Genomic DNA, 17346 nt, shown 5'->3' on the forward strand with positions numbered 1-17346 from the left:
CCTTGTTGCTGCTTTATTTCTGGTCTCTGAACAGATTGTTTCCAATTTTATCCTCATTTACTTCTGCACGGCAGACAAATCCAGCTTTTATTTCTCCTGTTTCAGCTGTGGGGTCTTCATTTATATCGTGTCCACAGCTGAAGCAGAGCAGTCTCACTGATCACTGCACTGACACCACATGCTATAGAAACATGCTAGTCCTCTTATTCACCTAAACCTGCAGCCCTGTTTGTCCCTCTGCTCCAGAGTCTCCTGCAGAGGACAGACACTTTGCAGTCTGACCTGGAGGGGGTGTTGGAGGCCTCCAAGGACTTGATTGGCCACCTGGAACCTTCAGCTGCCAGCCTGGTCCAATCAGAGAGCCGGTTGTTGTCACGTGGCGTCCAGCAGCTGAGCCGGGCGCTAACGGGGAAGCTGGGTCAGCTCCAGGTACGACTTCATGAATGAATGAGTCTGTTTGTGGGATTCAGGCTGGACTTGTTCTGAGACAACTGCACGTAAAGTGATGACACATTTGACTGGAGGACGATGTTTGACATGAGCTGTCAGGTAAACAGAATCAGCTGCTGAACAGCTGATTGGTGAAGTTTAAGCTTTATAATGTCAGCTGCTGCTGTTTGTTTTTCTCTGTAACTGTTTACAATATTTTCAGCTAGATTTTGTATTTTTTATGCTCTAGTGCTTCTTTTAGGACACTGTCTGTGTCATGCTCTCAGAGTACTGCACTACTTGTGCATTTGTTTCCTAACCTGCCTCCTCAGTGCGCTTACCGCCACAGTGACCTATAAACAGCTCGGATGGCTGTGTGCCATATGTCATGTTTGCGTGTAGGAGGAGCTCGAGCGGCTGCAGGAGTTTGGACACGACCTGGAGTCACTGGAGAGAAACCTGGAGCTTTGGGAGGAGCGTCTGAAGAACGAGGCTCGGACAGCAGGCCAGGTGAGCCAGTTTACGAATGACGGTGGTGTTTTCTTTCAGAGTGAGGCACTTTCTAACTGAAATAAAGTGTTTTCGTGTTAAATATATTGTAGCTGGAAATGGTTTTTGTTGAACAAGATGAGACTTATTTGCAAAAAGATTTGTGTGGTTCCAGTGTCTCATTCTGTCTTTACATCAAGATACTCAATTATAATCTTTTTAATCTTTGTCACAACAGTCTCTCCAGTTTGTAGCTTCAGAACAACGTGTTAATTGGAGATTTCTTGCACAGTGAGTGTTACATTTTTACATTAGTGGAGGTGGACACTTTGGGCTGTTAATAAGATGCTTGTCTCCTCCTGAGGGGAGATATTACAGAACAAGGAGTGAAGAAGTTCAAAGACTGAGAGAACTCAAAGCAGCAGAGGTCTAAGCGGTGTGACGTGTCCTGTTTGGGTCCTCGGTGATGTCATGTGTGCAGTCGTCCAGACTGTTGTGATCCCTTGTGATCTGAGATGCCACCATATGTTTGCAGTCTGGCCTCCTGGAGCTGAGCGGCCTGTCTGCTGACCTGGATGTGCTGAATGAGCAGAGCCGCAGCCTGACGCCGGGTGACGCTGCAGCACGCCGCCTGCAACGCCTCAACCGCTGCTGGGCCGACGCCTCCGCCAGAGCCGAGGAGGCCTGCAGGTCAGGCCTGAGATCTGCACATGAATACATTAAAGCATGAACCAGTGGACTGAGAAAGCACCAGAAAGTGTGATTAAACAACATTAAACTGCTGCTTTTTTAATTTAATCTTTTAATTCTATTATTTGCACCAAAAATAGTAAGAAAAAATATTACAAAAACTTTCTTTTTTATAGAGAAAATGCTGTTTAGATCTAGAAAATGTATATTATAAAATAATCGTTTTTGCGCATTTTATGCCAAACAAGGAATCAATGAGTCTCCTGTTTGGAAAAATATTGTATATTATATCCAACTGGTTTACTGTTAACACTTAGAATTAAAGTGGAGGTGAGCAGGTCTTTACTGGCTCATTAGTCAGGATGATCTCCACTTAAAACCCTTCCACGAACCCAGATGTCAATAAATATAATGCTAATAAACATTGTTGTCATGCTAAAAAACAAGGTAGGTGTGTCACCTTTCTCAAAATTCAAGGTTTGATTCATGATGTGACAGAAAAGTTTGTACAAAGTTAAATATCTAAGTAGAAATTCATGTTACCTGACCGTGTTCATGTTTCTGGGTGGTGCAGTGAGCTGCAGACGGAGGCGCTGAGGCGGCAGAGCTTCGAGCAGAAGTGTGAGAGCTGGATGTCTTTCCTGCAGAGGATGGAGGACGGTCTGGCCGTTGACGTGGCGGGCTCTTACATCGGCCTCCGACAGCAGCTCTGCACACACAAGGTATCGAACCATCGCACACGCTCGGACGCGCTCAGTAAAACCACACAGAGTGTGACCGTGACCTCTGCTGCCGTTTCAGCGCTTTCAGGCGGAGCTGTCCATCGGCCATCAGATCCTTCACTCGGTCATCACCGAAGCTCTCCATCTGCTGCAGAGAGGAGAGGTGGAGGACAGGTGAGGAGATCCACCCGCCAATCAGCCGAAGTCAGCTGTGCTTTGACAGAAGTGCTTACTTGCTAATATGCTAAAATGTTAGCATGTTACGCTAATGCTGTATTCCAGACAACTCTAAATTCTTAAATTTCTCTTATTTTTGTTGCAAAGTGAAAAAGTTTAAATGAGTTCTGTTGTAAACAGAGTACAGATCAAAGTTCAATGAGAAAAACTGGATCCATTGAAAAATATTTCCCTTTCTTAGTAGCGTCTTCAGTCACCTAGCATGCTAAACGTTACTAAATGTTTGCACGTTAACATTAATGTCTACAATTAGCATGTTGTCATACTGTACTAATGTTAAATGATTCATGCTAATCAATTTTACATGCTAACTGTATACATGCTTATATACAGTGCATGCTTTCAGACTTAAAAGCTGCAATGCTCAAAGTTACTACACGCTAAATATTCAATGCTAATCAATAGCAGTTAGCATAAACAATGTTTGAATTCAGGCATATTGCATAATGTTATTACATTTATTGTTTATAATATTCATTGTTATAAAATGCTAACATTGTGGCTCCTAAATGGCTAATGTTTTAATGCTAACACATTTTTGTCATTCCCAACCGGGTGTGCAGAGAAACATTTAAAACTGTCACCAAAATGACATTTGGAAAATACACTGTGAACGTGATCTCGAAGGACATTTACTGTATAAATGTATCCAGGAGTGACTTCATCCTGAAGCTCGCCCAGCTCAGGGAGCACTGGCAGGGGGCGGTGCAGAGGGCCGACCAGCGGCGCTCCCTGGTGGAGGGGCTGGTGAAGCACTGGCACCTGTACAAACGCAGCCAGAGGAAGCTGCAGAGGTTCCTGTCGGACACGCAGACCCTCCTTCCCCCCGCCGGGCCGGCCCGATGCAGCCTGCAGCAGCTGCGACGCTCCCTGCAGGACCTCCAGGTGAGGCGGACCGTGACCAGGCTGCAATGTCAGAGAAGTTAGAGTCCATTCAAGACGGGAAATATGGGTTATTCAGGGAGTTAGTGGGCATCAATAACTTATAATAAAGTCACATTAAAACTGGCTAAGCAACAAACCCTCAGCGCATTAGATGAAGGATTTCTACCTGATCATGGTGGAAACGGTGGAAATGGTAGACCACCATTAAGGACAAAATAATGTTTCATGTAAGAAATCAGAAGTCCTGGAACGAGATAACATTATCAGGGCCATGATGGCATGTTTTAGCATGTATTTCCACCTTTAATAGAATTAATATGCAGGACTTCCCTCGAGAACTGAGTGAGTAAACTACAAGAACCTCAACATTGTGCTTGAATAAAGGTCACTCTCCCCTTCGGTTCCTAATTTTAAAAACTCCTGTTCACAACTAACCAAGTCCAGAAACAATCAGTGTGTTTTTACGTATGTTTTCAGGGCTGTAGAAGATGGTTGTAGGGAGGTGATGGTCTGTGAAATGGTTATTAGTCATTACCGCAGGGCTGATTTAAGACAAAGAACCGACCGCTGTTGATTACATTTCTAAGTCTTCTTAAGTGTTTGATTACCATGAAAAGAGGCGACTGATTTGAATTGATTAGGAGTGAAGGTACAGTGAACAGATTGGTGCTCCTCATGAAAAGGAGCAGTTAAGCCCTTCACTAAAAGATCACACAACAACTCTTTGCTCGTCTTTCTCAGCTTCTCTCTGTCCTCCCTTCCTCCTCCTCCTCTCCTTTCCTTTTTTAAACTCACTTTCAACCTCCGCTGTCCTCAGCACACGGAGCTGTTGTTCCAGAGGTATCAGTGCAGTTTCATCCACACGCTGGACGTCGGCAGGCAGCTCTTCTCAATGGGGGACGAGGAGACCCAGACTCAGCTGCAGACGGATCTGGGAACCCTGCAGGAGGAGTGGGACAACCTGCACAGCCTGCTGGGCCGGAGGATGGACCTCACCGAGGCCATCGTCAAGGTACGCCGTCCCTCCCTGTCGAGTTCTTGTTAATCACTGTGGTTTAGCAGCAGCTGACGTGATGCGTTCAGGAACATCTTGGTGTTTTTCACTTTAAGACAGTTTTCAGCTCAGTTTACTCAAATGTTGGATGTCGTTTGTAGCTTCTGTGACTTGAATTTGTTTTGGTCTCTGACGTTATTTGACTCCACTGCCTTTATTTCACTTCACTGCTTGTGTTGGTCTCGGCCATCAATGGAGCTTGACTTGTCTGGACTCAGACACCAAGGTCCTGGTCTTGGACTTGGAATCAAATTTAAACCCTAACTCTAAAAATATAATAATCAGACTTATGTTTTCATTAGTTTGGAATCACCTGAAAATAAGAATCACTGTGTTTTTTTTAACTTAAATGAGCTCCTAATATCTACAGAGGGGGCAGGTCCTCCACAGAGTCCACCATGTGGCACTGTCATGTTTCTACACTGACTCTGCAGAGCGCCTTTTGTTTTGTTCTGTTGTTTTCGAGTTTTGGACTGTTGGTTGGACACGACAAGCTCGGTAACGCCATCTTTTTGGCATTCAGACAGTTCTGACTGCATAACCCATAACTAAATGGTCCAAATTGCAAAGGCCAATAAAAAGTCTGTCTTGCTCGTCTTGTTTTCAACATTGAGACAATGGTCACTGGTTTGGTCTCACCTGAACATTGAGGTTCAGGTGAGACCAAACCAGTGGCCTCCAGTCAATTAAAGGTCAGATTCCACCAGATAAACAAAATCTGAAATTTTTAATCCGTTCATTTTATATTTGCAAATATCAACAAAACACGACGTTAAAAATCCCAGCAATATTTTACAGGTGCTAAAAATGTTCAGATATCTCTCGTTCCACTGTGGCCACAGCTTCCACAGTTGCTTCTTTACAGTTGTATAGTGACCCACTACATGTTGGGTGAACCCATGTTGAAGCATGCATGTCGCAGGAAAAGAGGGAATCAGAAATAACATGACTACATAAACAGCACAGTAGTCTCCACCTTTCATCAGCCCTGATTCAGCCGCAGGTCGTCTGATGTAACAGTTGAGTTTCTGTTTATTCAGCCTGGACGGACACCTGTCTGACCGGAGATCTGGATCCTCCGTCCTCCATCTGTCCCCTGGAGCCTGTGACGGTTTCTGTTTGCCTGAGAGCGGCCAAGTTAATCCAATCTGCTCTAATTAATGACAGTGGACACGTTTAGGAAGTCAAAGGCAAACGAGCAGAATGGCTCTCTTATCGCCCTCAAAGCCAATCAGCTTTTAAGAACCCGCTGCATTGATCTGCACGATTAATGAGGTTTTTTTACTCTGTCAGAACTGGGAGCGCTGCGAGGCCGGACTAGCGGACAGCATGCTGCAGCTGAAGGACATGAAGACCAGGCTGAACCAGTCGATGCCAGAGAGCGACGATGAGGTGCAGAGTGCTGAGAAACTCAACAAGGTGACAATCTGCAAACGCAGCGAAAACACCTAAACATGGAATTTTGAATTGGTCTGAACATGCTGGCCCTCTGGTTTTATCTGTAGAAAACACTCAGCAGCAGCGATGTCATTGGCTGAGTTAAACCTCAGTGGGTGGAGCCAAAAGCTGTTTTTTTCTGTCTTAGTAACTTTATAGATATAACCCTATACATAACTATATATTTAGACCAGGACTCCCTCTGTGCTTCTCTGGCTTTGAGCATTTAGAGTAACTTCAGCCAGCGGGATCATTTCTGCTTCCAAAGCAGCGCCGACTCTGACTGTGCATGATGTTAAGAGTTCACGATGTTTTATGTTTTGTAAGATTTCCATAGCTGCACTGAAAGAGAGATGTTTGCACAGTTTGACGCAGCAATTTCCACCCTGATCATAGACCCCCACCCTTAAAACCAAGTGATGTCATGTTTCTGCTGCATGAAGACACTGATCACTGTAAACAATGTTCGTGATGACGCCACCTGAGAAAATCTGGAAAACTACAGAGCGGATGCTTTGAAACTGGTATTTCGAAAATATGAATCAGAATCAGAAGCGTTTATTGTCATTACACAAGTGCAACGAAGATACATTCGGTTACAACCCGTCCCAGAGGACACAAAGACAGGGACAGGAGGACCACGATGCAGCCAGCAGGGCGGCGCCTCGCTTACGTAGATGAAAAACAAATGAAAACAGGAGGGGGGATTTCTCACAGATTTTGGTACTTTTATAATGTGATTTCAGGTTTTTAACCTTTCACAAACCTTTTGGAGGTGGTTTGCCTTAATAATAAAACAAAGGGACTATTTTCGATCTTCCAGCTTCAATGCGTCCTTACATTCGTGACTTCAAGACTGAAGATTTTAAAAGAATAGTTGTACATTTTGTAAAACCTTGCTGAAGGCTGAGAGATGAGAGGAGCAACACCACTGCTGTGCATGTACACACTTCATACAAAGCCAGAGCCAGGACCGGTTTACATTAGCTTAGCATAAAGACAGGAAGCAGGAGGAAACGGCTAGCCTGTTTACCCAAAGGTCAGCAGGAAGTCACCGCTGATAGTCCAGCACATCACCACTTTTTACACATTGAGTTGAGTGGTGAGCTTTAGTGGTGCTGGTGGACAGATAAATGCTGTTTTTAGAATATAAAAACTGTAAATAACGAGCTGGAGACGAGTGGAAGGACATCAGGAAACAGTGGAGGAAGCAGGAGCAGACCTGCAGCCTTCAGGCTGTTTGTGGGAAACAAACGCTTGAAGTTCCCGCAGAGCAAAGCCAAGTTTGAAACAGGTTTGTCTCTCCGACCCATCACAGCCTTTATCCTCCACCCCTGCCTCAGTCCCCTCCCCCTGCACTGTCACCCCTCCCCCGGCCCGGCCCGGAGCCCGTGGCCCTTAATCCTCTCTCTGGGCGGGGAGAGAGACAGAGAAAGAGAGGAAAGAGTGACAGAGGCAGGGAGAGGAAGAGAAAGGGGCCGGGCAGAGAGACATTAGGAGTAGCTGTGAGAGAGCGAGCCGTGGAGGGAGTCTCTGACGCTTTGTCGTGCCGGTCGGTGTGTTATGGTATGCAGGAGAACGAGGACTCCCTGGAGGACTGGGCCGAGAGCCTGACGGAGCTGAGCGCCATGAAGACGGATCTGTCCCAGTACATCATCGCCGACGACGTCCTGCTGCTGCAGGAGCAGGTGGAGCACCTGCACGGGCAGTGGGAGGAACTCTGCCTCAAGGTGAGTCTGCTGCTCTGAGCACTGAACTCCAGGTGGAGCCCTTCAGGCCGTCCTCCAATCACAACGTTTTTACCTGCTAAAAGCTGCTTCTGCTGTTTAGTCCAGAGACTCTTTGTACTTCTGTGTGTTTCATGGCACTAAGTATGAATCAACTGGTTCGTGAGCATCTTCGCTAAAAATGTTGAGGAAAATTAGTCTTTTCTGTGTAATCTGGCTTGAATCAAATAGAGTTAAATCACTCAGGGAAGTCATTTTAAGACATCACTGGTGCAGAGAGGCAGTGAGAGAGGATGTCACCGATCACACAGTGTTTTCATCCTCCGTTTTTAATGCCTTAACATGCATCCTCTTCCTCCACAGTGTGTGTCAGCATTGCATGTATTTTCTCAATCAGCTCGTTCCAGCGCTTCACTGAAGACTTTTCTCTGCATGTGCGTTGTTCATCCAGTCAATCTGAAATATTCCAGATGTCTCCTGCGTCTTCCCCTCAGCATGTTTGCTTCTCTGCAAACATTCAGACCTTAATAATAAACCTTGTGACTTTAATTGTGTTAAGCTGCAGAACATGAGTGGGTGTTGTCTCTCCTGCTGGTGGGACGGTTGGAAAAGTCGGTGAAGTTTTCATTCCATCAGATGAAGTTAAATCACAGATGAATGGAATTTATCACTGGTGGCGAGATCATTTTGTCGTGGCCCCCAGATCATGTTTGAAAACAGAAGAAGTCCTGTCCCTTGTGGGCCTCCGTAGACCGAGCAAGCTGCAGGCCTGCAGGTTGTGGAGGGTTAATCATTGAAGAGCTGACTGTCTCTCAGTGAGTGTTTGTTTTGGTGCGGCAGCAGGTCAGGTGACAGTCAGGTTTAGCTCTTAGCGCCGCTGAGGAGAGCGAGGAGCGGCGACTGAAAGGCTCAAAGCAGAAACTCGATTTTCGTTATTAAATCAAAGTTTGCGGTTGAGCAGCGAAGTCGTCCGACGTGTTTGTTCAGTTCTCACGCCTGCAGTTGAATCTGCGTTCACGCCGCAGAGCTCCCGGTTTCTTTGTGCGCTCTGCAGTCATCACCGTTAAAAGTCTAAGCCTTTAATGAGGAGTTAAGTTCGTAAATCTTGTGAGTCCTTTTAGGGCGACCGAGGAGACCAGCAGCTTTGGGTGGGGGTGGTGAGGGCTGAGGGGCTTTGGGGGTTTGGGGGAACAGATGGTGACAGGAGAGAAATGTAGTAATGAGCTGAGAGGCTTCAGGAAGAAGAGCTTTTGTATTGAAATGAGTTTGGGGGGAGGGGGAGTCGCACTGATCTCCCTGACTTTCACTTTTTACTGTGTTTGAGTTTGAGTTTGTGGATTCTGTTCCCCAGTTCGGTCTCATCTTTAAAAGAGTCCGTGCTGCCGGAGGCGGGACGGTTTACTGAGATGTGTTCATGAATTCAATGAAGCCTTCTCTCTAGTAAAAGAGAAAAATAGTGTTTCTAAATACTCCCAATCAAGTGTGAAACCTTTGTTTTCCAAGTGTGTTTGTTGTGCCGAGCAGTAATGAGCTCATTGCTGCCGCTTTGTTCAAAGGAGGGACGCACCAACTGCTGTTTAATTGTTAAGATAACTTTCCATAATTATCCAGCATAATTCAACGGAAACCAAATGACAGAAGTGTTGTGGCCAGAGTGTTTAAAGTCTGTTGGTTTCTGGAGCTTTCGGCATAAACGGCTGATTAGTGGTTTGAAGACTGTGTGGTGACACCGGTGAGAGGTGTTCATGTGTTAGATGCTGCTCCTCCACTCATTTTACAATCCCTCCCAGCCTCGTCCAGCACAGATGAACCTCCAGCGGTGCATGCAGCTGCATCAGTAATAATAATAATCAGAACGTCTCAGCATCCTGAAGTGACAAAGCTCGTTTCGTTCCTCCGTCAGGTGTCTCTGCGTAAACAGGAGATCGCCGATCGTCTGAACGCCTGGATCATCTTCAATGAGAAGAACAAGGAGCTGTGCGAGTGGCTGACGCAGATGGAGAACAAGGTGGCGCACAACTCCGACCTCAACATCGAGGAGATGGTGGAGAAGCTCAAGAAGGTAGGGGGCTGCAGCAGAGACGCGACGTGGCTGAAACTCTAGTGGCCCGGACGCTGGATTAGTGTCGCTTCACACATTTAGATGCTTTAAATCCGTCATCAGCTGATCCGCGGAGCTGGTGATCAAAGCTTACTGTGTGAGTGAGACAATCTGGCCGTTTATACATGAGTGGAAATGTGTGAAAAATGACTTGGAAGTCTCAAAGAGGTCGTGTATTCGGCCTCATTCGTCTGCGCGGGATTTCCTGAACACTTTTAATAGAGTTGCATCTCACTCTGTTTTCAATGAACGTCCAAACACAGATTAAACGTTTCTAAGAGTTATGAGTTCTGTTCGGGTCGATCCATTCATCGGCATTCGATGCTTTCTAAATATTCTCCTTCCTTCTTCCTCCATCGTGCTCACATACAAGCTTTCTAGCTGTGCTGTTAAATGTTGAAGAGGAACGCGCAGTTTGCTCGTGCTTCTGCTGCGTCTCCGTCCTCTGTGTTTGGACGTGTCCGTCTCTGAGCTGGAGACGACAGCTGTTCGCGCCTCGGCAGGACCACGCGGGTTTGTTTTGTGTCGCGCTCACGGCCCCCTTTCATTCGTTCTGGTGCGTGTCGGGGTGACGAGGAGGGGGGTGGAGGGCCGTTGCTGTTATAGAAACCCCAAACTTATTGCCCTGGCGGGGCCAGTGACCTTTTCAGCCACTGGAGTTTTAAATTTAGTGTCTTGCTCTGACACTTGGCAGGAGCTGTTACTCTCTGGCAAACCTCCAGACTCAGACATCATGATTTTCAGCCTAAAGTGAAGGGTAAACCTTCAGCAGGAGAGTTGAACCACCTGATGTTAAATTCATGGTTTTCAATGGATGTTAAATCTTTTTGTTTGTCATTGCTGAGCCATGACAGAGCCACACATGTGGAACACACATAAACACTGCGCTTTGAACCCGTCTCTCCGTTAGGACTGCATGGAAGAGATCAACCTGTTCAGTGAGAATAAAACCCATCTGAAGCAGCTCGGAGAACAACTCATCACAGCCAGCAACCGGACGAAAGAGACGGAGATCAACGACAAGCTGAAGGACGTCAACGACCGCTGGCAGCATCTGTTTGACCACATCGAGGCCAGGTGAGACGGGACGAACAGTTTTCTTTAGAATGTATTTATTTCATTTTAGCCACAGTAGCGCTGCAGCTTGGAGCGTGGTCTGTTGGTCCATTGGTTTGTTTCAGTGTTGGATGCTAACACTAGCATGCTAACATTAGCATGCTAAAATGCTTACAAGCTCAAGGATGCAGCATGTTTTGTTGACATGCTAACATGCTCAACAGTACATGCTAAATGTTTGCATGCTAGCATGCTAATGCTTCAGGTGCTGATGTTGTTAAAACCTTTGCGGTCGTGAGCAGACTCTCACAGCTCCGTGAACATGGGACGTACAATTTTGGCTTTAGCATGTTGAAGTTAGCATTTAGCATATTACCAAGCCACCTAAAATTTGAATATGGCCTGCTGATCTTGAGAATATTAACATCCAGTAGTTGTAAACATGCCTGCCGCATGCTAACTGTGCGACGTTAGCATGCTTGGGGTAGCATTTAGCACAACAATATTAGCATTCGTGATGAAGTCTTTTTTTATTTGTGTGGTTCATGTGACTGTTGATCAGTACCTGCCGGGATACTTGCAGCAGCCTTGTACTCTGTACTTCTTACAGTTTGTGGTTCTTGTAGAGAGCTCTGATGACCAGCAGCTAGAGGACTAACAGGAAACCGGCTAACTCTTTGGCTACTTGAGCGCTGACGTGCTGAAAGCGCAGGTCATTTGTTGTTTTCGTGCAGCCAACATAAGACTTGTTGACTGCTGCAGTTGAACCTTTGCAGTTGTATCTGCTGGTCTGGCAGAGGGCAGCTGTTATTCTGCTGCGGCCGCAGATTAAAGTAGAAAAGCTCTGAGCCGACAGAGGATAGAGTGATATTGTTATTAATCCATAAATGCAGATCTCACTCCAACACACAGGCGAGTGGTGTCTGCAGGCTGGAAGCTGCTGAACTGTTCATGCATCTGCTCAGTGCCTCTTTACCGCTGATCTACGTACATGAAGCAGCATTATTCAGTGGGACTGATGGTACAAACACAATGTGAAAACAGTGTTAATGTGAAGTCTGATCGTGTCGTTCGTCAGCGAGGCTTCAGTTTAGACTGAGCTCAGTTTTTTTTTATTTTTCTATACGATTCAAGGATTTTTACAGGAAGTTCAATGAATCCTGAAATGATTGAATCATGACTGCTGGTGAAGGAAAACAAGCGAGTCAACAGTCAAAGGTTTCAGATTTGGACTTTTATAACCACGTTGTCACTCTCAGTGTGGTTGAGCTGATGCCATGATATGAATATGTCTGCTTTAGTTTGATTTTGTGGATAATTATGTGCTCTCACCACTAACAGCATCGATCTCAGAAACACATATCGTGCATTAACAGAGGGCTTTTTACTCGTCTTGCGCTGCTTCAGTAGCTTGACTTCAGTCGAGCAGAACAGTAATTATGATCTGCTGTGTCGTCGCTGTGCAGCAGAGTGGATGCAGGGTGGTGGAGGCCACAGCTATTACCTATTTCATAGTACACCTGTGCAAACAGCAGGACAGCGAGGTTACACCGCTGACTGCGTTCTGCCTGTCTGTCGACCTTTTAGGACTCTGTGTTTTGTAGATGGCGAGTTCATAAAATCCACACAGCAAATCAAGCTGAGTCAAGCTGAGCCGTAGAATGTTTTCCTGGAGCCAGATGGGTTAAACCAGGGAGGGGGTGGAGGTGACTTATCCTCCATGAGAATGACTGACTTAGAGCTGCCATATGGTGGCTGGTTAGTGACTGTGGCTCCTTCACATTGTGTCTGTTTTAATTCAAAGGAGAGGTTTCAGCATGAAGTTCTTCTGTCTAAATGTTTGTTTTTATAAATGTACTTTAGTATTTCATTGTTATTCATCTCTGGTGTGAATGATGAGTTAACCTACAGCTGCAGTTTTGGTACGTTCATACAGGAAGGCACAGAGAGGAAGTCACGTGTCCGTGTTGAGCATGTGATGTTCAGACTTAGCTCCAGTTGGACAGTTATTTTCTGATGTTGTCTTCATGGCGGCGCGTGATGAAGCAGTTCCCTTCATCATGGGAATAGAAACGAGTGACGGCCCTTGAGTCGCAGCCCTGGCACACGTGTTGTGTTTGAGCTCACAATGAATGGCGTCCTGTCACGTCTTTAGTGCTCACCTGTGTGACAGTGAAACAGGTTGGTCTGCAGATGGTTTGTTTTAGGCAGCACCAGCAGAGCCGTGTTTGGAATAAACATCAGACAAACTGTTGGACTTGGTGCTGGTTTCAGAACATCTCATCCACTGTGGCTGCGGCCTGAGAAGGACTAAACTTAGTGTTAACAGGGGTCCACGGCGGACCAGGGTGAGGGTCTGTATCGTGACTGACAGGTTGTTAGTTCACAGACGTGCCCCCTGTCTTCAACAATAGAACGGGGACCAGAGTGGAGAGGGAGCGTGACACACAATAGTGGATTTGCCCTCCTCTCCCCACCCCTCAGCTGCCTCACCCTGCCCCCCCTCACCGGCCCCCTCAGGGACTGACCAGCATAACGAGGCTAAGCCTGTTAATGAGCCACTGCCGAGGCACGAGCCTCCTGTCTGTGCTGGAATGTGCAGTTTTCACACTGATGATTCAGGTTTGATTAAAGCACAGACACTGACACTGTCTGTCTCTGTCAGGGCCTCAACCCCAACCCATCCAGGTTCCTCCGCACCGATTAGTGAAAACCACTTCTCTTTATGGATCTGGCTTTGTGCTTGGGAGTGCTGTCTTGTTGACACAGGAAAGAGGTTTCAAAGCTGGAAGTCTTTGTGAGTTCTCCTCAGGATAAAATAGACCCGGGTCTGTTTCTGGACCTTCTGTGGTCCACATCCCGGCCGTCACTGAACATGTACAACAGGTCTCATAACGATCATCCCAAGAGCCAGAACCCTTTGTGGGATCTATTTTTTCAGACTGTAACGAGGTGACAGAACCCCACTAAGCTGATAAACGTGAGGAGGGTCTCTCCTCACAAGCTGCTTAACGTGGTCACAAAACCTTCTCACCATTGTCACATTCAGGCTGTTCACACCTCAAAACCACCAGATCCTTCAGCGCCCGAAACTCATTCATGAAGTCCAGATTTGTGTGTTCCTGAATCTGAGCTCTGTGACTGGTCAGAGCAGTGTGTGAGTGTGTGAGTGTGTGTGAGTGTGTGTGTGTGTGTGTGTGTGTGTGTGTGTGTGAGAGAGCTAAAAGTAGCTTTGTAGATCAGTGGGCTCCAGCCTTCACTTAACCCCCCTAGCGGCCTAATCCACCCTCCAGAGAGGTCACATCCCAACTCTCTGAGCCAATGAAACACTCATTAGAAATAAGGTGCTGATCACACCTGCACTTTGTTCACCAGGTGTTCTTCCTGTTAAAAAACAGACGATGTCATGTTATCTTACTGTGCTACTCATTTTCCACCTGCATGCACGCTTTCTAGAAAGCAGATGAGGATTGACAGATAACTAAACCAACCATAACATCTGGATTTTGTTTAAAAGTTGAATAAAACCTGAATCAGTCATTTCCAGTCAAAATGTGTTTCCTGAAGTGTTCCTGAGTCCAGGTATTAATCTTCTTCATCCAATCATGTGATCACAAAGTGTTGAACCTTGCTCCATCCTCGCTCTGAACCACTGAGCCTTTCAATCATGATACTATCACCTGTTACCAATCAGCCTGTTTACCTGTGGAATGATCCAAACAGGTGTTTTTGGAGCGTTCCACATCTTTCCCAGTCTTTAGTTGCTCCTGTCCCGACTTCTTTGAAACGTGTTGCTGCATCAGATTCAGAATAAGCAGATATATACAAAAATCAATGAAGCCGATGAGCTCAGACGTTAAGCATGAAGCGAGTGATGCTGTGCTGTCATTGGCTGGTGCATCGCCAGAGTCCTGCAGTACTGAGTCACATGTTTGTAGAAGCACCGATGGAGTTCAAGAGGTGCTGATTCAGAGTCAGCGATGACCGCGGCGTCCCTCAGCCTTTGTCTGCATCTCGCCTCACTAAGTTATGGCAGTTGACTGCTGAGGTTTGACTTGCGGAGGGATTAGAAGCGTTGACACTGGCCCGCTGCTCGCCTTTGTCCCCCAAAACAAACCGGGTGCTCCGTCACCCGGCCCAGCAGCTGCCGTCTGCTGACACGAGCCTTTGTGCCGACGGGCCCTCGGCCCCGGGGGCCGCCGTCCTCTCTCCTTATTGTCTGAATAAGATGCACGCGAGGCAGATGATAGGAAACAATCCTTCTGCTCACACCTGGTGCAGAAAGTTTCCTCCCTTTGTTTCTGCTCCGCAGTTTGTCGAGTCGTTAAACTCAAGCGGAGCTTTTACTTCGTATTTATCGTCATGCGGTCTGGCAGGTTAACAACAACACGACCACTCGGCTCTGTTTTCACGGGTTTGTAGATGTGGTCGTCATGGTGATGATGGCGCGCTTCTCCTGTTGCTGGCTTGTTTCAGTTACCACGGCGATATGTTTAAGGGGCTGTGAGGTGAATAATGAAGTTGAGTGGGACTTAATGTTTCTGTTTGTGTGGCAGTGGTGTTGAAATGTACTAGGTGTGTGTGTGTGTGAGAGTGTGTGTGTATTAAGTGTCTTGTTATTCAACAAGGCCAAATCCTACGTTTCAGACTTCCAGATCCCCACAGCTGTATCACACGCTGTTTATTGTGTAGTCAACTGTTTATCGTGTGCCTTTTCATTTTAGTGTCCAGTTGTGTGAAGCTCACTGCAGCCGTCAGTGGTGACAGACAGGCTGGAAATCTGAAGCCACTGCTCATTACAGAGCGAGCAGTAAAGTAAATCTGGTGTTTATTACAAAGGCAGCAGTGAATGAACACGAATTATATTTTCTTTGTCAGCTGACAGTGCAGATGTTTTATGCATAAAGCTTTCAGCACATCTGTATCCTGAAGCACACATGCAGCTGGTCAGACCTGCTCACATTTCCACTGTCCGTAAAGTTTGATTTGAATGCTGTCAGAGTTAAGGCGTTAAATACACTGACTACACCTTCGTCTTCTCCTTTTCACTGTTTATGCTCAGAGAAAACAACGTTTAACAAGCTGGCAATCACTGGATGAGACTAATTTTTCCATATGCTGTCAGTTTGCACCCGTGTGCACAAAAGATGAGAGCAAACAGGAAATACATGACAAACTGTGGTCAGTAATTGAAAATTCAACAAAAATGCATCTAAAAATCTGTCATTTGTGCATGTTATGAGAGAAAACACGCCCTTGATATCGTAACTTTTCGCACTGGCCGCTGTTTTCAGACCTCTCTCTCGCCAGGTGTCAGGCATCACGTGTCCAGTGCATCTGAATAAAACCATGACAGAACAAACAGCCGTTACTGTAACACACAGATGACGCCGTTTTGTCCTCCACGTCTGAAAGGGGCTTCAGATTTACATGTGTTTCCTTTCTTTCAACCTTTTTGTGTGTTTCTGTGTATTTGTGCGTCATTCTTCCTTCTCCTCCACCTGTCGGCGCCTGGACCAGCCTCCGTCATTCAGTCCTGTAATATATTACTCGCTCTTAGCGCGCTGAACCCCAGGCTGCGTATTTGAAATGGAAGAAGGTGGCAGATGGAGGTTTTCCAGACCGAGGTTCCCCACTGGGTCTGTCTGTGCCAGCGGCTTCGGCCCCGTTAGCAGTAATGTCCGCGGTTGTATCCAATAACGGCGACAGCATCAGACAGCTGCACCTGTAATCTGCTCCAGACCAGGACCAACTTTAACGGGCTTCTGTTCCTGCGTGTTGTCTCTGTTTGTTGTTGCAGGATCGAGCCGCTCGTAAACTGATTTCACAGATGGTCAAACACTCCCGATCAACTGAATCTCTGACATATAGAGACACATTCACACATAGAAACACACTAACATGAACACATGGGAGTCCTGTAGCTCAAACATTTGATTAACACATTAATAAGCATTTTATTTTATTTTTACCACCTTTTTGTGGCATTTACATGTACTTTATGACAACTTAACTAAGACAGTATACCTCTAGATTAGTTTTAAAGAGGCAGTTCAACCTTTATATTTCTATTTATATCTGTTTTTATGCCTTTGTGTCCTTATCTGGGTCAAGTTTACCTTGACCCTAATCATCCACATCTCTGGCTTATCTGTTTCTGGAAAGATACTGAATGCTGCTGTTAATTTTTATTTTATTTTATGACGGTGAGCTGAACAAACAGCCAGAGACCAAGCAGCTCCCATTCTGAACCGACGGCATTTATATGAGGGAAAAAGGGAACAACAAATCTAGTTATTGAAAAAAATAATTTAATTGTAAAAATAATATGGTGCTGTGTATCCTTGAGTGAACCTGCATCCAGATGTTTGGAGGGATGGGAGGAGGAGGGGACAGGCAGACTGCAGAGGAGGGAGGGAGGGATGGAGGAGGTGGAGGAGGGGGCAGTGCTTGCTAGCGGAGGAGCCATCGCGATGGAGTAGCCTCCTCACCAGCCCGTAAGTACCTCTCGCGCTGATC

At 46.2% G+C, this 17346-nt stretch overlaps 1 protein-coding gene across 1 annotated transcript in view; it reads left to right on the plus strand.

Moving 5' to 3' along the window:
• Positions 1-17346, plus strand: part of syne2b (spectrin repeat containing, nuclear envelope 2b) — a 127254-nt gene that overhangs the window by 92409 nt on the left and 17499 nt on the right. The window contains 11 exon segments of the mRNA XM_041953978.1: positions 247-429; positions 832-939; positions 1454-1608; positions 2183-2330; positions 2410-2504; positions 3221-3452; positions 4270-4464; positions 5800-5925; positions 7518-7673; positions 9574-9732; positions 10682-10848. Coding sequence (XP_041809912.1) covers positions 247-429; positions 832-939; positions 1454-1608; positions 2183-2330; positions 2410-2504; positions 3221-3452; positions 4270-4464; positions 5800-5925; positions 7518-7673; positions 9574-9732; positions 10682-10848 — 1724 coding nt within the window.

Source organism: Chelmon rostratus, chromosome 15 (assembly GCF_017976325.1).
Source record: "Chelmon rostratus isolate fCheRos1 chromosome 15, fCheRos1.pri, whole genome shotgun sequence".
In the NCBI taxonomy this organism is placed as follows: domain Eukaryota; kingdom Metazoa; phylum Chordata; class Actinopteri; order Chaetodontiformes; family Chaetodontidae; genus Chelmon; species Chelmon rostratus.